Consider the following 23,946-nt stretch of genomic DNA (forward strand, 5'->3'; position numbering starts at 1 on the left):
AATAGTTCTTGGAATGCATGGGAAGAATGAGAGCGAGACGAATGATGCTTCTACTTCTAAACCTACTATTATTACTGAACTAACAGCTCTGCAGAGACTCGAACAAGACGAGAGACATTTGCATGATAAAAAGGAACTTTCGTCTAACGTCTTCTATCGCTTGTTGAGGTAGTATGTTGAGACAATGGATGCGAAAGATTGTTATGTGTGCACACAGATACCTACCTCAGTAGTGGAAGGGGTGACGTATCATAGCATGCCTCTTACGTATGGAATTACATGTAGTATAATAATGTCCAGATTTTATGGTCAGCAGTACATTCATTATTTTTACTCTAATTATGATGTTACTTTTGCATATGTCCCCATAATCGAGTATCTGAGCAAAATAGCCAGATATTATTAATTTAAATTGATGAGAGACTTCTTTGAGCCGTTGTCACCTTTTCACACAGCACGCGCACATAGAGAGGACCTTACATGCTTGCTTTCACCGGTAGAGATAAATTTCTTAGACCGCACTGACGATAGGAGGAAAGAAATGAAGGAGGAATTAGAAAGGGAATTACACAAAAGGACATCTGTAGATAGCTATGCTTTTGCAGCAATAAAGACACAAGGGAAGATAGCTTTAGATACATTGCACGTAGGGAGATTTTGTATACATAGACATAAATCATATTATGACAGAGTTTTTGTGAGAACGAGTGAATGCAAACATACGTTTTTGTTTCAACCTAAGTGGACGTTCATGCTGAATGGACAAGACCCAGTTATTCCTGGGATATATTATATTTGTGGACTTAACGCCTATTATCGTCTTCCTAAAGGATGGTATGGGAGATGTTATTTGGGAATAATGTTCCCAAAGATTTATCAACTGGACGATTTAAAGAAGTTTCCAAAGCTGTCTGAATCACATCATGTTCAGAAAAGGGAGACAGCTTCTGGTGTGGTAGGAGATATATTTGGAGCTTTGATTCCTTCAGTGGGAGTCATATTGAATTCAATAAAAATACGAAAGTTGTCTACTATTGTGGATAACATGCTGACAAAATTCTCAGGAGCTATAATCCTGATGGATGCTGAACTCGCTGCAGAAAGAGCTATGACTCTTCAAAATCGGCTTGCCTTAGACATTCTTTTAGCAAAGGATGGCGGTGTTTGCAAAATGCTTGGTACACGTCACTGTTGTACATATATACCAGACAGCAGTGGAAAAATTAGAAAGATGCTTACAAATTTAACTAATGAAAGTACAGATTTGAAGGAATTGAAAGAAGCAGGAGTCTGGGAGAAAGTTGGAAAAGGATTTGCTTCTGTGGGAAATTGGCTAAGCAACGTTTGGAACGGATTGTAACTAAAAATAGTAAAGGGAATATTGATAATATTAATTTGTTTATTAGGCTTTTGGGGAATATGGAAAGCTATCAAAATATTGAAAACAAGGCGCAAAAGGAGAAGAGAAGAAAAAGAACAAACCAAAATGGTAGAAATATATAGAGAAAAATCTAAAGGGACTAAAAGAAAAAGGGAATTGACTGAAGTGCCAAATTACTAAACAGAATTTTAATGGAATAAAATTTGTGGGTAGATTTGATGTGATGACATAATTAGTCATCAGAGGAGGGATTGATGACGCAGAAAAAAAAGGGTCCAACATATATTCATATATCATAATCAAAATCGTATAATGTAGTGTGATTTTAGTAAAGAAAATAATGTACGAGGGAAATTGTGCCCTCGGGGTAGTTCGCCATAATCGTAAACGAGCTTTATTAATCATGAAGCGTTGAAAATTGTAGTAATCCGTCATAATTACAAATGTATGCCATGATTTCCTATTTGAAACTGTTTTGCTTTGCTTAAATTTAGTAGAGGCTTTGGCCTAGTTGCCTGGTCTCAAATTCTAACTGCGTGGCTTTTTCCTTGAACTAATGAAACATATATTCTTGCTTGAAGTTGTATTTTTCCAGCAGAGATGACTAATACACTTATCTCCAAGGTTTCGTACTAGGCCAGTTTCATCCCCTTTTATACAAGGTCAGTCTCTGCAGGTGCGGACAATGAAGGTACAGATACCAAAAATAATTGGCAACCCATGTTGCAACTTGTGTTCCAAGGCTCCAAGGACAATGTATGCATAAATGAGCGCTAGTAAAAAGACAATTTTCATTGGACAATTTGAAGCCAACCTATGAACCCTGCAGAATTTGGAATGTTTCTTATTTAAACCCACTGGACAAAGAGGAGTCAGCCATTTTCCCTTGATGCCAATTTGAAGCCAGATGCCAGACTCCATTTTGGACGACACCCTGATGCCCTTTTCTCTATCTGAGAGAAAGAGACTTTAACAATCCTCACCCTAGAGACTTTAACTTTGATTTGCCCCGTCTTGCCCATGAAATCACTTTGCCCCATTCTCCTTGCCGCTGCAAGGAAGCTTGCCCTTAACTTTGCCCCTTTGAAACCTGCCCCATGCTGATTGAACCGGTACCTGAGGGACGAAGACTTTCTTGAATGCTGATTGTATTTGGTAAATATGAACGGATAATTGTATTATGCATTGTGTTTTTCCTTTTAGGTACCAACTGCTATTTTGATAGGGTCCAAGCTAGAAGTTTTCCAAATTTGTGTTGACTAAATTCATTTTGCATGAAGTCCCACATGCCAATGCTAATTAGAGGTTAGTTGAGGTATTCATGCGATGCACCATGCTAAATTGAAATCTTGTTATGCTGACCAATGTATGAAATTAGTCAAATACAGTTAATCATATTAGTGATTTGTATTGCCATAACTGAATGTATCATTATCCAGATTTTGCATAGATTGTGTTTCTTCCGCCGTTATGGACAGCTAGTAATGTTCATATACATATATCATTTGGTTATGAGACTTATATACATCATGGTAGCTTTGTTAATATAGGGAAATAAATTCATTAACTTCTAATAAACTGATGTGGTTATTCATGACTGAAAGGTCATGGTGCGCCGAAATATCAACTGTTATTGATTTCTGATGTGCTATATTGATCTATTAATTGAGTATTGATTACCGATTACTACAGATATTGATTATTGATCTGATTGACCCGACTATTCTAGGATGAGGAGAGCCCGACTTGGATAAAAGATTCACCGACCTCCAACGTGTCCAGGTACAGGTAATTTATAAGGGCTGGACGCGTTATCAACCCCCTCCCCCAATACCCCTCTTCACTCCTCTCTCCCCAGGTAAACTCTCCATGCATCTCTCCATGTGTCAACCTCATCCCCCCTTGCCCCTCCTTACTCCTCTCTTCCCAGGTGGACACCAACTCACTCATGGGTACATTTGCCGTCCATCTTTTACCTTCCCCAATTCACTATGTAGGTAATGCCTTACATCATCAACATTCCACCTACACTCCCTCTTGCACGTCTAGAGAACTCTGCACCAGCTCGCCACCCAACCAATACTATGTACACTCCACTCCTTATCATCCAGACATTATTATGATCCCAATAGGGGACCCGACCTATGATTGCCCCCCCAACTGCTCTGATTCAGCCAGTTCTACATATTTATATGCTTCCACCAACCAGGAGTCCACTAGATGCCATTGCTCCAAGTCTACGCTTGATACTATGAAGTCTGAATTACTGCTAATCAAGGCTGGCATCCATAATCTTATGCAGATCACCTCCAACCTACAATACACTATGTCCATACAACCTACACATCTCCAGTTTCACAAAACCCTAACTCACAAATGTCAGACTGATGTCCGCCCTACTAATACACGTGACCCACAACCCAGCTGGATTTGCAAACCGAATCTTGAAAACTACTCCCGCCCCAATAGGCTAGTCAGACAACTATGGAAAAATGATATTCTCTCCCTCCTCATCACTTACATCTGTGCCAATGTGACACCTGTGGGGAAAATAAAGACTATTATCACTCATCCTTACAGCGTATCCCACCCCAGATCCTGATACATTAATAACATGAACCTCAAACAGGTTCCCATCTCACATTCTTCTACCACTACCACTAAAATATTCCTTAAATGCTCACTACTCAATTGTCGTTCAGCTCTGAAACATGCAGGTGACATAGCTGATCTTATACTGAACCTTGACATCCTCAAACTCACTGAAACTTTGCTGAATGAATCCTCATCCCCAATTCTTGACATTCTAGTCCCACCTAGTTATGACATAATTAGACTGGACCTTTCAGGCTGCTCTGGGGGTGGCCTAGCCTGTATACACAGGTCCACGCTAGCCATAAAACAAACATATTCTCCATCACTGCCCTCCTGCAAATTCCTCAGGATCAACTTCACCACCAATGACACTACGGGCCTTATTTATACTTTTTGGTGCAAAACTGCACTAAGGCAGTTTTGCCCCAAAACGTTTTGCACCGGCTTGCACCATTTTTTAGCACCAGCTGGGCACCATATTTATGGAATGGTGCAAGCCGGTGCAAAGGGTAGGCTAGCTTTAAAGAAAATGACGTTAGGCAGTTTTGAGTCAAAATAAATGATTATGACCAGATTAGCATCATTTTTTGACGCTAAGGGGCATATTTATACTCTGTTTGCACTGATTTAGCGTCATTTTTTTAAACTCTAATTCAGTGCAAAACTAACTCCATATTTATACTTTGGTGCTAGACCCGTCTAGCGCCAAATTTATGGAGTTAAAGTCATTTTTTGGAAGTGCAAACCTACCTTGCCTTAATGAGATGCAAGGTAGGCGTTCCTGTGCAAAAAAATGACTCTATGGCCTTAACACCATATTTGTACTCCCATGTAAAAATGGTGCAAGGGAGGGAGGAGGGGTGAAAAAATGGGGCAAAGCTTGCTTTGCCCCATTTTTTAAGACCTGGGTCAGGGCAGGTCTTAGGGGACCTGTGGCCCTATTTCCATGGTGGAACACCATGGAATAAGCCCAGAGATGCCCTCCCTAGGCCCTAGGGGCACCCCCACCCACACTAGAGGGACTGCGAGGATGGGGGATCCCATCCCAGGTAAGTACAGGTAAGTGCATTTTATTTTTGAAAGTGCCATAGGGGGCCCTGAAATGGGCCCCCATACATGGCACAGGGTGCAATGGCCATGCCCAGGGGACCCCTGTCCTCTGTGCTGGCCATTGGGGTGGTGGGCATGACTCCTGCCTTTTCTAAGGCAGGAGTCATGTGGCATGGTAGGTTTAGCACCATAAAATGACGCTAATCTGGTTAGAGTCATTTTTTTTTACTCTAACCTGCCTAAAGCCATTTTTTGGTGCTAAACCCTCTTCTTCTATACTGCCAGCCCCACCCGACTAAAGTCATTTTTTTAAACACTAGCCTACCCTTTGCACCGGCTTGCACCATTCCATAAATATGGTGCCCGGCTGGTGCACAGAAATGGTGCAAGCCGGTGCTAAACTTTTTGGTGCAAAACTGAGTTAGTGCAGTTTTGCAGCAAAAAGTATAAATAAGGGCCAATATTTTGTAAGTTCGCGCCACTTTTGCTTCATAAAATGACGTTAATGCGGTGCAAAAAAAGTTTCAATCAGGGCCTTGGTGCTAGATGGGTCTAGCACCAAAGTATAAATATGGAGTTAGATTTGCACCGAATTAGAGCAAAAAAAAAATGACGCTAATTCGGTGCAAACATAGTATAAATATGCCGCAGAGTATAAATATGCCCCTAAATATGGCGTTAAGGCCATAGAGTCATTTTTTGCACGGGAACGCCTACCTTGCATCTCATTAAGGCAAAGTAGGTCTCCACTTTCAAAAAATGACTTTAACTCCATAAATGTGGTGCTAGAGGGGTCTAGCACCAAAGTATAAATATGGAGTTAGTTTTGCACTGAATTAGAGTAAAAAAAAATGACACTAATTCGGTGCAAACAGAGTATAAATATGCCCCTACGTGTTCTCTCTACATGATTTACCACCCGCCTGGAGATATTCACACTTCATCAAGTAGATCATGGAGACCATCTCCTCCATTAACGAAGAGTGAAACATCTAGATTTTTCTAGGTGACTTTAACATTCATTGTAATAAATCCAACGACCCTGAGGTGAGCAGTTTTAAATCCTTCCTTCATGACCTCAACCTTATCCAAGCTTGCACCAGCACTACCCACAAAAAAGTCATCACTTTAGATTTAATCATTGCTTAAGAAAACTCCATTCAAGCCTAATCCACCCTACCATGTTACTGGACTGACCACAATTTCATTACTTTCTTTATATCTGAAGCAGAAACTAGTTCTATTGGCCAATCTAAGAACGTCAAGCATTGGGTCAAAGACACCGGCAATATCAACCATTTACAGTCTCAGCCATTAGTAAAAGCACCCTGCTCCCCCCCTAACATGCAAAACGTTCATGACCTCACTGATCATTACATCAACTCCATGACAAAAATCATGGACACCATTGCACCCAAACAACTAAAGTGAATCCCATCCAAAAGATCTAACCCTTGGCTCAACAGCATCCTTAATGAGGAACGTGGATGCCTCAGACTTGCTGAAAGAGCTTGGAGACATACCCCATCTCTGACTAACCTTAAACTTCTATGACAAAGACGGAGAGCCTACAACAGACACATTAGAAACTCTAAAGCAAAATTCTTCTGAAGTCAACCTAACTCGGCTACAAATAGCCCAAAAAAACTACTTGAACTTATCAAAAGTCAAACGACCAGAGAAAGCAATGCCACATACCTGACAACAAAATCCTATACATCTCTGAAACTCTTGCCTCACCCTTTTAAGAGAAAACCTTGCTAATCTCCACCGAGATCCAGAATGCCCTTAATGTCCTACCGTCCATACCTCACCCACCAAACCGTACACCATGTCCTGGAAGACTGTCTGACTTCCTCTCCCCACAAACCCCAAAACAACGCTGTTTGGTCCAGATTTAAAATCCTTGATGTAAATGACATTTCAAAACTTCTCTCCTCAAATCACTTCAGCGAACCCCTTCCCTCCTAACCTCTCAATGAGTCCAGTCACCTCTTACTTCCCTTATTGACAAGGATTGTCAATGCCTCGCTTACCCAAGGCTCCATACCTGACTGCCTAAAAAGTGTTCAGCTTAATCCGATCTTGAAAAAAAAAAAAAACTTCAACCAGTCTGACCCCAACAAATACCACCCATTTCCAAAATCCCAACTTTGGCCAAACTACTAGAAAAAATTTGTGCATTTACAGCTTTGCAATCGCATCAAGCATTTCCAACTCCTCTACCAATGTCAATCTGTTTTCAGACTCGGCCTTAGCACTGAAACCACCTTGGTCCACATTGTTGATGATGCTCTCAATTCTCTTGACCAGAACAAACCTTGCTTATTAATATTACTGGACCTGTCAGCGGTGTTTGATACTGTGAATCATGAAACACTTCTGAACCTATTAGAAAATAGGGTGGGTCTCTCTGGTAAAGTGTTAAAATTATTCTCCTAATTTCTTCACAACAGATCTCAGTGGGTTCCAATCAATCACACACTTTCTGATTAATCTCCAGCTACGCTTGGCGTCCCCCAAGGTTCCACTCCCTCCCTGACACTATTCAACGTATACATGAAGCCCTTGACAGAAATCCACAAAGTCTCTCACATCTCCTATCTTATGTATGCAGACAACACTCAACTCTACATGAAAATCGCCTCTCCTGATGACATCAGTATCCTCAATAACACCTTGACTAAATCACAACATTGGCTGACTCAAAACCTCCTCTATCTTAACGCCCTCACAATAGAATTCCTTCTGATCTCTCCGCCCAGTATTGCTCCTAATATTAAAGACTGGCTCTCACATCTTACTGCCTTGAACTGTACCCCAGAGATCATTGATTCAGCTAAATCACTTGGAATAATCCTGGACAATGACCTCTCCAAGCAAAAGCACATTGGTGCCACCACCAGAGAAGCTAACCATCAAGGCTTTGCTTTAAGGAAACTATAACCTTTCCTTCCCTTGGCAGAGCTTAAAACAGCGGTCCAAGCTCTTGTAATATCTAAACTAGACCGTGGCAGTGCTGCCCTAGAAGGCCTTTGGAATAGCAAACTTGTAACATTGAAGGCTACCTTGAACGCAGCAGCACAGCTTATCACTGGCAATAAAAAAGGAGATGATATCACCCTGACCTCCACTCACCGAAATGGCTACCCTTTGAGGCAAGGATCCATCTCAAAATTGCCTGTTTGACCCACAATGCGATATGCTAATGTGGCGTTAGAATGCCGCAAGGGCCTCTTAAATCTGGGCCTATATTTTTATATAACCTTGTATAGAGCCTCTTTTGTGGGGTATGTATTGTGTCACTGGTGTGAGTGTGTTGTGCAAACACTGTCCACATTGCCTCTAGGGATAAGCCTGACTGCTCTGTGCCAAGCTACCAGGGGGTGAGCACAGTTTATCTTTGGTGTGTAACTTACTTGCCCTGACTAGAGTGGTGGGTTCTGTCTGGCTTAGGTGCATACCCTAGCCAACCAGAAGCCCCATTTCTAACAGTGTTGGGGGGGGAGGCAACAAACTAAAAACTGCCTCACCCTATAATCTGCAATAAGCCACTCCTCCTTTGAGGCCCAATCCTCCCTCCTCACACCATGAAAAATGTTCATAAAATGTAAGTCTGTAATTCCAAGTAGTGTAATTATGAATAATTACCCAAAAAATCCACACAATTACGCTGAATTATGTGATGAGTATTTCTGGATTTTCTTAGCTGAAAAATGCTCCCTTGCATCCAAAATGGATGCAAGTATGCATTTTGTGCTAAGAATTAGGGCTAAATGCAACAGGGCATGAATAATGAGTATGTGCAGCAGTTCACACTTGCTAAATGTTAACTTAGGGTAGCATTTTCCCCCAAAACACACCCAGCATTTACCACTAGGTGCTTGGCGCAAATGCATGCTAGCATAGAAAGTGAACGTGAGGGTGCATTATTTGCTAAGAAAATAGTGCTAAATGCAGCAGAGCATAAACGGCAGCATGAGCAGATGCTTGTACTCACTAAACATGCTCTGGCAGTAGGAGTTTGTTTACCACAAATTACTTTTAATAGTGCAAGTGGGCATAGTCACGTTATTATTCGTAATTCCTCTTCAAGTAATGCAGAATTATCAGAAATACTCTGATTAGTCTGGTGTGACTGAAATTTCACCCAGGCCTGATTATGATTTTTATGGAGATGGCATATTACATACATAATACTTGAACCACGAAGGGTACTATCCAGATTACTCAGGGGTGGGGCGTGGGTAGGATGGAAGATTGGCCAAATGGAGTCTTTGGCCTAGATTAACAGGATGGTACCAATGGAAGCATAAATCCTAGACTATCAAGGGTTTGCTGTCTAGCTAAGCAGCACAAATTGTATTCATACGTGAAATGCAGGGCCCTCTGCATTAATTTGTTGCAAGAGTCTGACCTAACTGGTGCTGCCTGTCAAAAAAACTAAAAAAGATGTGAAGAAGCCAGGTGTACAACACGTCTTATTTTTCGTAAGAACTGAGAGTCAATTATTGATTGTAAGGGAGCTCCAGGACAGCAAATTGATCACATTAATTTGTATATATGCATTAATACTTCACCTATGAACCCAACATATAATGCCAACAAAAATACTCTTAAATGTGCACACTCTGGTGTTGTTGGACTGGAGGCTACAACTGTGCTGAGGCACTCTGCTGGACAGATCATTACAGTTAATGCCCAGAGGATGTCTGTGAAGAAGACACTTCATATTGTGGGTTATGCTGCTCACATGCATTCCAACTTCTAGGATGATGGCTGACATCCCTGCAAGATGCCACTTTTGAGAGCACGATCTGTGAAACAATAGCTTTTTAATGGGTTTGTGGGTGAAGTTAACACTGAATGGGAGGCCATTGGCCATTACAGTCATGGTGTAGTGCAGTAGTTAGTGGACCAGGAATAATAATACTTAACAAATTGACTATGCTAGAAGATGAACTACGTAACTTGAAAAGCAGAGGGGTGTTTGACTGGAACTTTGATGCCGCCCTACTGACAGCCCCAAACTAATAACATAGCTCTGCTAGATATTGATTTTTGGGAGGATCTTCTAAGTTGCATATACAGAGAGACAAAATGGCTAATTTACTTGCCCAGAAGATCAACTTCGAGAAGGACTGACAGATGTTAACTGTGCTTAGAGGTACTGATGATACCTTATGTTGTACACATGAAAACATCAATTCTGTTTTGGTGGACGTTTAGCAGGTATATATGAGTTAAAGCGAAAAAAGAAAGACTCCAGATTCCGATAACCATCTATCTCTACCTCATGTTTAGGGGTGGCTAACCTCCCCATTATTTAACTATATAATGTGTCATGGACAACTTGCAAGCATCTTCCAATAATGAGAGAGGTTGTGATCCCACATCTGGACCGACATCCCTTGGATAGAACATCTTCCTGCTCCAATCCATGCTACACGTAGACCATGAAATCCTGAGGAAAATGATGCCAATGATGCTTTTGACAGGACTGCCGCTGTGGCTCCACCCAGACCAGAGCATCACATCCTGCCATGAAACATCTCCAAAGCTGGAGGAGAAATTTCAATATAATGCATGGCCTGTTTCACAAAGTCTGAATATCCTCGTACTATCTTTAGATATAGAAAAGTTGTTGGATATGAGGGATTTTGAGTATACAGTATTAGAATCCGTACACTTCGGGCCTGGGGTATTGTCATAGATTAAATTGTTTTAGACAGCATCAACAGACTGAACAAGCCATGTGATTCCTTCCAACTGGGTGGTACTGAGATGGCAGACAACAGGGATGCTCCTTGTTGTGCCCGTCCTTTGCTCTGGCAATAAAGCTGTTGGCTTGTTATGCCGCGTCAAATTTACAAAGTGGCGCGATGCATGCATTGCGCCACTTTGTAACCCTTTGTGCTACATTATGCCTGCACCAGGCATATGGTATGCAAAGGGGACATTCCTCCATTAGGGGGGCTGAAAAAATCGCGCAAAGAAATCTGAAAGATTTCTTTGCGTAATTTGTTGGCACTGTTAATCCCTGCTCAGAGCTGGCGTTAAAAGGAGGCACACCATTGTTTACAATGGGCCTCAATAGGCTTTGCAGGATTAGTGTCACAATTTTTTAGACTAATCCTGCAAAGCTCCGAACTAGCATCAAAAAGTTTGACGATAGTTCCCTAACTACCGCCATGGTGCACCATGTCCTAAATACAGCGCACATATGGTGGTGTTAGGGGAGCGCTAAGGGTTGCAAGAAAAGTGGTGCTGCAATGGGTGCAGCGTCACTTTTCTTAAATCTGGCCCTTGGTCTCTTGTGTGGACTTTAGTGTTTTTTATCCTCTCACAATTGTAGCTTAATAGAGCCATTGAACTTGGGATCTTATCTGCATAAATGATTGATCATCATTGAAACCGATTGGTAGGAACCATTGTTCACCAGTTTGGCACCATTTGTCTAAGTATAACATAGATAGTGTAGCAGGGTCAATGCTTCTGGCACAGGCAACATGAGAGAAACACCTTTGACTTATTCCTCTCCAAATTGTCATGTATCTTCCTGGGCTCTTCTGCTAGCAGGTCTGTGACTTGTTAGCAGGTGTGTCTTCTTGGGTCGTGTGGAGTGGATGGTGCATCACAGGTCAGCTCAGTGCCTGCTGGATGGCCAATGTCAGACAGCTCACCTCCAGCTGTGTTAAAAAATGGTGCAGTGGGTTATCTACTTGCTACTGTGGACCTTTACTGTTGCCTGCCACTGACCCCTCCACTTCCTCTTTGTATTCCTACCTGTTGGACCTGGCCCTTTTTGCAGGGTCATCCCCAAACTTTTTTGCCTCCTTCCTCCTAGTTTTCCTGACTTGTTTTTGTTGGCTTTTGAACTCTGAGCACTTTACCACTGCTAACCAGTGCTAAAGTGCATATGCTCTCTGTGTGAATTGTACTGTTAATTGGTTTATCCATGGTTGGCATATTTGATTTACTGGTAAGTCCCTAGTAAAGTGCACTAGAGGTGCCCAGGGCCTGTAAATCAAATGCTACTAGTGGGCCTGAAGCACTGATTGTGCCACCCACATAAGTAGCACTGTAATCATGTCTCAGTCCTGCCACAGCAGTGTCTGTGTGTGTAGTTTTAAACTGTAAATTCGACTTGGCAAGTGTCCCCTCTTGCCAGGCCTAACCCTTACCTTTTCCTACAAATAAGACACCCCTAGGGCAGGCCCTAGGTAGCCCCATGGGCAGGGTGCAGTGTATGGTTAAGGTAGGACATATACTATTGTGTTTTATATGTCCTGACAGTGAAATTCTGGCCAAATTCGGTTTTCACTGTTGCAAGGCCTATCTCTCTCATAGGTTAAACTGGGGGCTGCCTTTAAACATGATTAAAGAGTAGTTTCCCTTTGGGAGCTGATAGACATGTGGAGTTTGGGACCTCTGAGCTCACAATTCAAAAACACATCTTTTAGTATAGTTGGTTTTAAGATTGTGTTTGAAAATGCCACTTTTGGAAAGTGGGCATTTTCTTGCTTGAACCATTTTTGTGACTCTGCCTGTTTGTGGATTCCCTGTCTGGGCTAGTTTGACAGTTGGGCTGTTTGCACCTCTCTCCAGACAGTGACACAAAAGGGGCTGGGGTGGAGCCTGCATATTCCAATGAGCCATCTGTGCTAGGAGGGAGGGGAGAAGTGGTCACTCGCACCTGAAAGGGCTGTGCCTGCCCTCACACAAAGCAGACTCCAACCCCCTAGTGTGTGTCTGAGGCCTTGCCTGGGCAAGGCAGGATTTCACAAACAAGTGAGACTTTTCCTTTGAAGTAAGCCTACTCCAAAAGCCAAAATTGGTATAAGAAGAGCACCCAAAACCACATACTATAGACACTTCTTGGGGTAGACACTCTACCTCACAGACACTTCCTGGAGAAGATAACTGGAACCAGAAATTGTGGCTGTGTATAGGTGGTGCGCACTTCCAAAATTTCTGCTGTCATCTATGTGCAAGGTCCATGACAAGAAAGTCTATATTGAAGGAAGGAGTGCTCAAGTGGTTTAACACCCAGCTACTGGGTGTATAAGCTGTCGCCTTGAAAAGGCCACAGTAAACATATAAGAAGAAGAAAAACCACAGCACATCGCAGAATCGTAGTGATATCAATTTATTCCTCTGTGGTGTCTCAGGAAACAAGTCACCTGATCCAGTAGGCATGATGTCAGAAAGCCAATACAGTTCTCATAATTGAAAGGAAACAGTCTGTTTCAATTCGTGGTTTTTCTTCTTCTCATAACTGGAACCACAACCTGCATCCTGCCAAGAAGAACTGCCTGGCTGCCCAAAGGACTCTCCTGACTGCTTTCTGTGTAGGACTGCTGCCTTGCTGTTGGCCTGCTGCCTTGCTGCTCTCTGGCTGGATAGAGCTTGCCTCCTGTTCCCTGAAGTCTCAGGACCAAAACGACTTCTCTCTTGCAACTGGACTACTTGTGCAGTGAAAAGTCGACGCACAGCTTGCTAAAACTGATGCACAGCCTGCTCCGTGGTGAGAAAATCACTGCACGCTGAACCGGAACGACACAGTGCGACTTCGCAAAAAGAAGATCGACACGGCGCCTGCATTGCGACCGGAACTTCGATGCACAGCCCACTGGATCGACGCACAGCCGACCTGGGATGACGCAGCCCAACTTCCAGAACGGAAATCGATGCAGCACCTGCAGTGCGGAAGAAACTTCCATGCAACGCCCACCGGAACGACGCAGCACTTGTAACTTCGCTCCGCAAGCCCAGGATTCCACACACAGACCAAAGAGGATCCACAACCGAGTGCCGGAAATCGACGCACAACAGTCCCTGTGTGGAAACTAAATGATGCATCGCCATGTGCGGCCAAAGAAGTCGACGCACACCCCATTCTTTCCACGCTTCTCCTCCTCTGCGGCCCTTTGCGGAGATTTTTCATGCGAACCAGGTACTTTGTGCTTGAGACTTTGTTTCCTTTAAAAAGACTTAAGACACTTTACATCACTTTTCAGTGATATCTCTACATTTTCTTATTGCATCTTTGATCGTTCTTGCCTTGCAAGTATCCAGATAAATATTATATATTTGTGTGATTTATTGCACAAATACTTTACACATTGCCTTCTAAGTTAAGCTTGACTGCTCAGTGCCAAGCTACCAGAGGGTGGGCACAGGATCATGTGGATTGTGTGTGACTTACCCTGACTAGAGTGAGGGTCCTTGCTTGGACGGGGGGTAACCTGACTGCCAACTAAAGACCCCCTTTCTAATACTACCCTTGTAGTTTCTTACACCTATGCATCCTTTTCTTCGCACAAACGTTTTCCATCTGATCATCACCATCCTCATTTAGTTTGTTCTACAGCTTTGCTTTACAACATGCTTTGCAGAATGTGTAGTACTGGTACCCTGATATAGCTGATCCCACCGGGTCTTTCAATGCTTGGAGCCGTGGTGAAGATGTCACTTAAGGAACAACGCTATAGCATGATGATGAAGACTTCATCACAGACCATGACCGCAATGAGTGCATTCCTTGTATATCGTTTGCTTCCATACTTCAGCCACAGCCTGTGCTCCATAGATGTGTGGCTAAACCACAACCTGCACACATTCTTCCTTCTGGTCATTTAAGTAGGCTGTGTGGTATAAGTGTTGTGCAGAATATAATTATAATTTGTTGAACTGGTTTGTTGCAGGACATACTCGCCAGTCCCGAAGTGGGGTAAAATAACTATACTGAATGCTTTCAATTTTTTAAAAACAATTATTAATGAACAACTGGTTCAGGGAAGAATTGTGGTGGAACCAAACAGACTGAATGGCAACATAGAAATGCCATGTATCCAGAGGTACTGAGCTCCCTGAAATCCATTGTTTGTAGCGACCTTATTCAAAAGGACTGAGGTCTCACAGATAAAAGCCTGAGTTTGTCCAAAAAAATTCTAAAATCTTAGCTTTGTTCTTTTGCCTCATTTAAATATCAAAATGCCTTCGAGAATTATGAATCCAGAAAAATGTTCCTCATATTATCTGTAGTACAGACGTATCACACATAGGTTGCAATTGAAGGTCTGGAATCTTGACGTGCTAAAACAGATGCAGTACATCACAAACCTGCAAAAAGTCGGAAGTTTGCCCGAATACATTTCTTCCAAAGACAAAGACGGTGCAAATTCAAGCAGGAATAAAGGATTGTCATAACATGTTCACATACCAAACACTGTATGTGGGGAAAAAAAGTTACTCGTGGATTGAAAGTAGTTGAAGAGTATAAGTCTACAACATTGTTGGACCTGGCCCTTTTTTGCAGGGTCAGCCCCTGACTTTTTGCCTTCCTCCTCATATTTTCTGACCTCCTTTGTTGGCTCTAGGACTCTGAGCACTTTATCAGTGCTAAAGTGCATGTGCTCTCCCTTCTAAATCTGGTATGATTGGCTTACACCTAATTGTCACATTTAATTGACCTCTTAGTCCCTTGTACATTGGTATCCCTGTAGTCTGGGCCTGTAAACTAAATGCTGCTAATGTGAAAGCTGAATTATTTACTACTAAATTTACATTGACTAATGGTTAAGAATTCACATGAATTAGACTTACTTAGAGAAAATAGTGTGCCTTGGAGAATGTGCCCACTTCAGCGGCCACCATTACATGCATGACAATTAATAAAGAATTCACACCTTTGGTTTAAATAACGTGCAGATGTAGAATAAAATGTACTAATGGATCATAGTAATGAGTTAATGTTATGTATTTGCTTAAATAATATTAGGCATTGATTAATTACAAGGTTTAGGCCTAGTCGACAGAGCCTCATGTTGAGTTGCATGGCATAAATATATGTTCGTAAACGTTTTGTGAAAGCAGAATTAATTTTGTTCATATGAAGCTGACCAAGCGATTTGTAACTGTGTTTCAACTGCTTGTTGAAATGTCCTGCAGTAGAAGTTGATACTTTGTAGATTTGATGCTTGAGATGAAGACGTTCCCAGGAGCTAACAATTGACGCACTGACTGCCTCTAGGATTGGAACTAAAAAGTTACCTGACGATGGTAACAAGAGAAGAGGAGTCAATCATCGATGTGTGAAAGACTGTCTAGTTATATTGTAGATTTAGAATTTAGAGACTATTGGTCCTACTGTGAACGTACGATTTCCTGACCATTGACTGCGTGAGAAAATGCTTTATAGATTTTAGTATATTCAGACTGCACTTTGCAGAAGAGAGTCCGTAATTCTTTCTATTCTGGCCTCATTCAAGTCCCATTCGAGGAGCTGAGCAGTTCCTGATGTCTTCTATTTTCTAACTTTAACTTCATTGCTTAGTTCTTAATGGTGACTGCTGATTCCTTAGTTTAATGTTTCTAAGTTGGATCAGTTAACTTAGAGCCCATCTGTGGCTGAGCCATCCCCTTCACTGTCCCATTGCTGATGCTGACTGGACAGTTGTCCAACTGATGAAGAAATCGTAGCTTGCTGATCCATTGAGGAGAGGTATGACAAAATGCTTTTGTTTCTATTGTAGATTTTTGTTCTTTTCTTTTAGGTACCAACCGCTATTTTGATAGAACCCTAGTTAGATGTTTTCCAAATTAACTTTTGACAAAATTGTTTTTGCATGAAGTCCAAACATGCTATTCTAATTGGAGGGTTAGTTAGTAACCCCATATGTGTTGACAGATGTTATTAACAAAGAATTGATTTTCTTCAGCTGTTTAATCTAGATGTATGCTATTTCTGTTGTTCAGTTACTGGTTTTATTAATTTTTACTTGTTGGAAAATGAGCTATTAGTAAGGGCAGGTAAGTACCTACACTTAACAATAGTCCACTAACCTCCAGTTAGGTCCAGATAGGTCTCAATAAATTAAACCCAGGTCAACCCTTGGTAGCTTGTCAACGAGCGAAAAGGCTTAACTTAGGAGACATATGTGTACAGCATTACAAAATCACAAAACAGTGAATAAGTAAAGAACAAAACACAATAAAAATACAACATCAATTCATAATAATAGATTATATTTTTATCTTTAAAATGACACCAAAATAATTAAAATCGGATACGGGGAACCTGAGATATGATTTTTTAAAGAATTAATGCTTTTTAGCACTTAAAAATGAAAAGAGCCAATCTGGTCATCTGGTCGTGCCACGACCCGGGCAAAGTCAAAGTTTGAGGCCAACCGGGATGGAGCCCTGCTCGGCTACAGCTCGCAGGAGGCCTCGGACTTCAGCGGGACCAATTCGCCAGTCCAATCCGACCTCCTGGAACTCTCCCTCAGAAACGCGTTGCGGTAGCCCTCGGTGGAGATTTTTACCTTCAGACTTAGTCCTTTTTTCAAAATGAAAATCCTTCGACCGGGCAAACCTGAATCTTGATCTGACATCCCTGAGCCCTCTGCGGATACACTGCCTGGGAGGTCCCAGTCAATTTTCTACGTTCAAACGTAATCACTTTTTCTGAGATTTTCTTCACCGGGACGAACCTGCAAGTGAGGCTGGGTCGCGGTTGAGGCAAGCCGGCTAGAGTTGCTGTGGCAGGTCGGTCCCTTTATGGATCTTTTTCCAAACGTTCTCCAAACTTCTCCAAACTTCTGGATCTGTTATTTTAAGGTTCTTTTGAGGTACACAGCTCACCCCAAGGTTCCAGAAGCTCTGAGATGCTCCGTGAGGGTGCGGACTACAACTCCCAGAATGCATCTGCCGCAAACTCCAATTTGGCCACTGGACAGTGGTCAGCTGGTCAGTTTCTTCAGGAGTTGGTGCAGGGGACTCAGGTTAACAATTTTTCACCTGTAACAAACAGGAAGTCCCTCCTTGAACTAGTTGAAGCCAGGCAAAGTCCTTCTTGTGGCGAAGCCCAAGTGTGCAGCTGGTGCAGTCCTCCAGAGTGCAGTGTCCAGGTGCAGGTCAGGGGCCCAGAAGGGCAGTCCTTCTCCTGTAGTTCTTCCTTGTTGGAATTTGGTAGGGATCTGAGGTGTGGGTACAGCTCTGCCATATATATCCTTGCTACTGGGTGAAAAACTGGGGGGTTCTGGGTCTCCAATCAGGTGCATGCAGGGTCCTCCCCCCTGTGATGCCCACTTCCTGGGAAGTGTGGCAAAAATCAATCCCAGGGAGCAACATTCCTCAAAAATTCATCATGGCTGAAAATGATTTTTGGAGGTTACATCTGGATGAGCCCACCCACTGGTGTGGCTACAAATCTTAAACGCACCCGACCTCGGACCTCTCCTAATCTAATCAGGGGGGCACCTAATTGTCTGGGTTTGCAGGATGTGAGGGAGGTGCTGGGCTGCTCCAAATGTCGTTCCCTGCTATTGAAGACCAGTTTGGCAGCCCTCCTACCTTCCTGCTTCTCCATCTGCTGAGGGAAGATCTCCTCCCACAGGCATATTCCTTTGTGTTGTTCAGCCTAGGCTACTTCACACCTCATCAAGGCCAATCAGAGCAGAGCACTATAGGGCTGAAGTTGGCAATTCTTTAGGTAAATTGTAAGACTCTTTACCTGAACAAGTTATATTAAATTGTACAATAGTAAGTGGTGGGATTTATTATAACAATTAATTTGAAACCAACCTTGAGGTATCTGTTACTTAAGGGGACTTTATAAATTCAAATAAAGTCTCCCCATTCAAGCCTATGGAGGCCACTCACTACAATGAGGGAAACATGAATTTGGCTGTTTTACCTCACCAGGTCTTATAAAACTATTCTATAAGGTCCCTGCTTATAGTTACATCGCACCCAAACCTAGGAGTACATAGGGCACACCTTAGGGGTGACATATGTAAAAATAAGGTAGTTTAAGACTTTGGAAGTACTTTTAATTCCAAAGTCGAATTTGCACGTAACTTTACTTTAAAAGCAGCCAGCACGGCAGGCCTGCCTTTAAAAAAAGGACACTGGGTACCTCCGCAATACACTTATGGGTGCACTACCTATGCTGGGGTCCCTAAACATACATTCCCTACCATATACTCATAGGGAGGTTAATATTGCCAACTATAATTAGCCTAATTTGAATACTGATTTTACACAGAGCCCAGGCCCTGGGACTGGTTAGCAGTACCCAGGGCACCACCAGAGTCAGGAAAACACTAGGAAAAAGTGGAAAATGGGGGCAAAAAGTCAGGGGGCTCTGCCAACAGCCCTGTTTCTCACAGTAATGTAACTCTTGAATGTCTAATCATTATTGTATTAATCAAATTGAGATTACTTCGACGCTTTGGTCAGCCTGTGTTATTCGTATATGCATATCTTTTGGTTTTGATCCTAATTTATGTGATATTAGCATTGTTAATAGAGGAAAATAAACCTTCTAATTTTTACTAAAAGGCGTGGTTATTCAAGGCCACATGAGTCATGGTGCGTAAAGATTATTGACTCAAAGTTGATCATTGATTTGATGAACATGTTATGTTGTTGCAGGTTAGATTATGAGTAAAGATTGTGGATATGGTGGTATCACTCTGAGCGTCGTCAAAAGGTCCATCAAACCTCTAACTCGTCACCTTATAAATAAATGATACAAGACCAAATATTGCCAGACACGTTCACACTAGTGGGCCTGCAGCACAGCTTGTGTCACTCACAGAAGTAGCCTTTAAAACCTTTTCTCAAGCCTGCTACCGCAAGGCCTGCATGTGCAGTTTACTTCCACAGGGACCTGGTATCTAAATTTACTTGCCAGGCCTGGAACTCTAATTGTACTAGATATAAGTCACCCCTAACATAGGCTCTAGCTAGCGCTCTGGGCAGGGTGTGGTGTGGGTAAGAGGCAGGAAATATGCCTGGTAGAGTGGCCTGTCCTGGTAGTGACAGCTTATTTGGTTCCTCACTAATGTAAGTGCTGCCTTTCTCTTAGGATTGCATTGGAAATGCCCTGACATATGTCTAAGTGGTATTGTCTAATCTATGAGGGGTAGCATAGGCATGTTTGCTATGGTTGTAATGGTAGTGGGAAATGCTGCTTACTGGCGTGGATGGATTGTTTTATTACCATTATAGAAATACCACTTTTAGACAGTGGGCATTTCTATATGTTTTGCAGCTTGACTCCAATCCACGTCTGGGGTGGAGTGACAGCTGGGCTTTGTGCATACTTTTCAGACAGCCTGTACACAGGGAGGGTGGAGGTGTCACAAGAGTACATCTGCATATAGAATGGTATACCTGGGCTGGGAGAGGGATAGGCGGGGCACACCTGCATTTGTAAAGGCTGTGCCCTGGACTCACACAAAGGGCTCATTTACCCCCACTGATGTCTGGAGCCAGTGCTGGAGGAGAAAGGGGACACTCCTGGAACTGGTAAGTACTGGTTGAAACCCCTTCTCCCCCTTTTGTAGAAAATGTACAAAATGAGTATATGTACATAGGATTTTTCCCCACATGTTTAGACACTAATGGACTACTCTACTGGACATTGGATGCTGCTGGAAGGCCTTGCCAGGAACTGCCTTGGGACCGCTGCTGTTGTGCTGACCTGTGACCTGCTAGGTCACTGAGAGGGACTGCCACTGCTTCATAACCCTTGTGCTGGCCTGCTTGGGCCCTGCAGTCCTGTGCCCCATTGCTGTCTCCAGGGGCAGGGTGGTGTGCCCCTGTTCCCCTGTCTTACCTCTTTCTCAAAGCGCTTGACGGGCGCTTTGCCATTTGTTTTCCTTGCGCGAGGGAAGCACTGGAGGCAAGAAAGCAATGAGTTCTCTCTGTGCTGGCCGAGCATAAAAGCTACCTATTGCTTTTCTAAAAGGTCTTGGAGAGCGCTGCATGTTGCTGATTTCCTAAGCGCGGGAAGAGCAATTGTCTTTGTCTCCCTAGTCGCAAGGAAGTGCCGGTGTCACCAGTTCTTTGGTGACCCCCCCCCCCTCTGCTGAAGAAAATGTCAGAGGCCGGAAGGCTGCCCAGCAACCAAAGAGTTGCTGTGAGGAACCTGTGCTGTCAGGCCCTGCCCCGGGGAGCCGCCCACATCTCAGTCGCAGCCGATCGCTGCTCCCATGACAACCGGGAGGAGGAGACCAGCACTGCCCCAGGTTTGCCAGCTCAGAGGGACCGAGCACGGCGCAGTGCACATACTCATGGAGGCCTTCCTGCCTTTCCCGCCTGCGTCCCTCCACTCCTGACAGGTACAGCAGGGCATGGCCAGCACGGCTCCTGGGCTAGGGAGTGGCTGCCGGATTGAAGAGCTGCACGGCGGGGAAGGCCAGAGAAGACCTCATCCGTGAGGAACCTGCAGTTGCCCCAGGAGCCTTGTCTACCTGTCGCATGAGGAGGACCTGGTGAGGTCTCTACCTACCTACAGGGCCTCAGCGCTTGGGTGTTTGCCATTCCCTGGGTGGTAAGAGGAAGTGCTGCTGTTGTTGCGGCCCTTGGATTACCAGAGCCCAGGAGCTCCTAGACCCGGAATGGTGGGAAGAGATCCACAAGTTAGGTTGCCCAAGGAGTGCAAGGGCACGATTGCTTTCATGTAAGACAGGCTTAGTGCGAGATTAGCCTGTGACCTGCCTATGTTTCATTTGGGCCCCTATTGGTTCCGCACCTCTCAGGCCCTGAATTAAATTGCTGCTGTTCACTGGTGTAACTAGCATGTCCCAGGGTCTGCTCTGCCTGTAGGGGGAACGGGTGTCTATGTCTATGGAAATGCTTTCATGTTCTGTGCATTCATCCTGATGTCTTGGCATTTCTACTAATGTTTACTGGAATTCCTGATGATGTCTTGGTAGTCCTGATAATTGTTTTATGCTGACCTATGTCCTAATTGGTGATTTCATGTTTATCTGGCTATAGTACAAGTCGTATTTTCAGGGCCAACAGTAAATGTCCTAGGGGGATATTGTTCATGACCTGTGTCACATAGGAATGTTTTATTTTATGTGCATTCACGATGATGCCTTCTCACGCTTACTATGACGTGCATTTTTGGTAGTAATGACAACCTGACTACTGCTTGTGTGGCAGAATAACTATTAACCTATGTGTTTACCTGACTAGTGCTTATGGTTGCAGAGTACTAGCAACCTGTGTGATGTTCTGACAACTGCTTGTGTAGCAGGGTATTACTGATACATGTCGTGTTTGGTCTAAAGATGTTTTATGCAATACAGTTTGTTTTTATATAACTTGCCATTGTGTTTCCTATTTTGGTGTATTTATTGTGTCACGTGTGTTGTGTGTTGTGCAATCTCTTTACACATTGCCTCTGGGATAGGCCTGATTGCTTGTGCCAAGCTACGAAGGGGGTGAGCAGGGGTTATTTTGGGTGTGTAACTCCCTCGCCCTAACTAGAGTGGGTGGGTTCTGTCTAGCTTAGGTGAATACCCTAGGCAACCAGAAACCCAGCTCAGTTGCTGGATTAAACATCTGAAATATTATACTATCAGAAAACATAGATGCTCAATGAATTAAATACACCTGACATTAAAAGTTGACTGACTGAGTGCTTTACATGGCATTAACAGTAAAGAGTAATCAAGCAGACATGTATAGAATAACATACACAGGGTGAAATGTTAAAAAAATCCAGATACATTCTTGTTGAGGATAATAAGGAAAAGTGCATGCAGTACCTTGAGATCTCTGGTTCAGAGAGCAGGCCTAGGTGGTACTGAGGGTAGGGAGAGGGCAGAAGGAAACTTTTTTCACATTCTAGAGGGGAATAGTTCCTGGGTGAAGGAGGTCTTTCAGACAATTTATTCACAGTGCTGTAGACAGGTTCGGGAGGCCTGAGGAAAGAGAAGGAACACAAAAGGAAAAGGAATTAAAGTGTTTAAGTAAATGTGAATTGTACATGCACAATGCTCACAATAATGCACATAAATGAGCAGGTAACACAATTAGGCAAGCTAAGTGCCTCATTTATAAAGCCCTAGGGGCACACTGCACCACCGAAGCGTCTTTTTTTGATGCTCTAGTGGAGCAGTGTGCTGGCCCATAGTTACAAGGCCACGCAAAGTGACCTTGCGTGGCTATTCATGGCTTTGTAAATATGGACCCCTTTCACGCATAACACTGCGTGAAAGGGGCATTCCTTGGGTGTTGCTGTGGGGCATTCCCACACAACACCCATGGAATCTGACAGAATCTGACGCATTCCCAGAGTTGCAAGTGTGGGAATGGGTCAGATTCCTACCCCACCTCAGCGCACATAGAAAGGGGAAAATGCCATTAATGTTCATTTATGTGCACGAAGGTGTCCTTTCCTACATATAAACAATCATCCCTGCAATGCAGGCACCCTTGCACCATAGTGTCAGGATGCCAGCGTTGGTGTTAGGCAGCAATTTGTGCACCTCTCAATTTGTGCACCAGCGCAGAGGACAAGGACAAGAATGTGCTGTGTCTTATAGATACAGCACATTCCTGGCCTTTTGTTTTGATGCAGGGCGGCGTAGCAAAAAAAGACCTGCGGCACTGACCCGCACCAAAACTTAATACATGAGGCCCTAAATTTCAAAGTGTCTTAAAACATTCAGAACATCACTTGTAGTACATTCATGAAAGAGTAAAGTTAAGGCATCAATACATCAAACTATACAATGGAGCGAGACTGAAATATAATAATAGGGTAATCATATTGAGGTTTGGTACAAGAAAATGGTTTTACGGGCATGACCTAAAAGTAAGTCAAGATTCAAGTTGAATCTTCAATCCTGGGAACAGTGACAAACCTCACAACTCACACATCAAGGAGTTTGAAAAGTTAGCTAAGTTTATAGATTTTTTTTAAACAACGAAAACATGAAAGAACATTTTTTTACAAAAGGAAAATCTTCCGCTGAAATTCTAATCCCAGAATAATCCTAGTCAGGAAGAGATGGGAGTTTGCAATCAAATTGGGATTACACAAATACATTCCAAGTTTTGCAGCTCTGAATGGGAAAATATGTGGTATCAGTACGTTAGACTGTGCT

At 43.1% G+C, this 23,946-nt stretch overlaps 1 protein-coding gene across 2 annotated transcripts in view; it reads right to left on the reverse strand.

Moving 5' to 3' along the window:
* Window positions 1-23,946, reverse strand: part of LOC138249824 (disks large homolog 2) — a 3,298,389-nt gene that overhangs the window by 1,475,901 nt on the left and 1,798,542 nt on the right. For both annotated transcript variants that reach the window (XM_069203947.1, XM_069203948.1), the window contains exon 10: window positions 22,603-22,758. In XM_069203947.1, the coding sequence (XP_069060048.1) occupies window positions 22,603-22,758 (156 nt within the window). The remainder of the gene's footprint in view (window positions 1-22,602; window positions 22,759-23,946) is intronic.

Source organism: Pleurodeles waltl, chromosome 8 (genome assembly GCF_031143425.1).
Source record: "Pleurodeles waltl isolate 20211129_DDA chromosome 8, aPleWal1.hap1.20221129, whole genome shotgun sequence".
In the NCBI taxonomy this organism is placed as follows: domain Eukaryota; kingdom Metazoa; phylum Chordata; class Amphibia; order Caudata; family Salamandridae; genus Pleurodeles; species Pleurodeles waltl.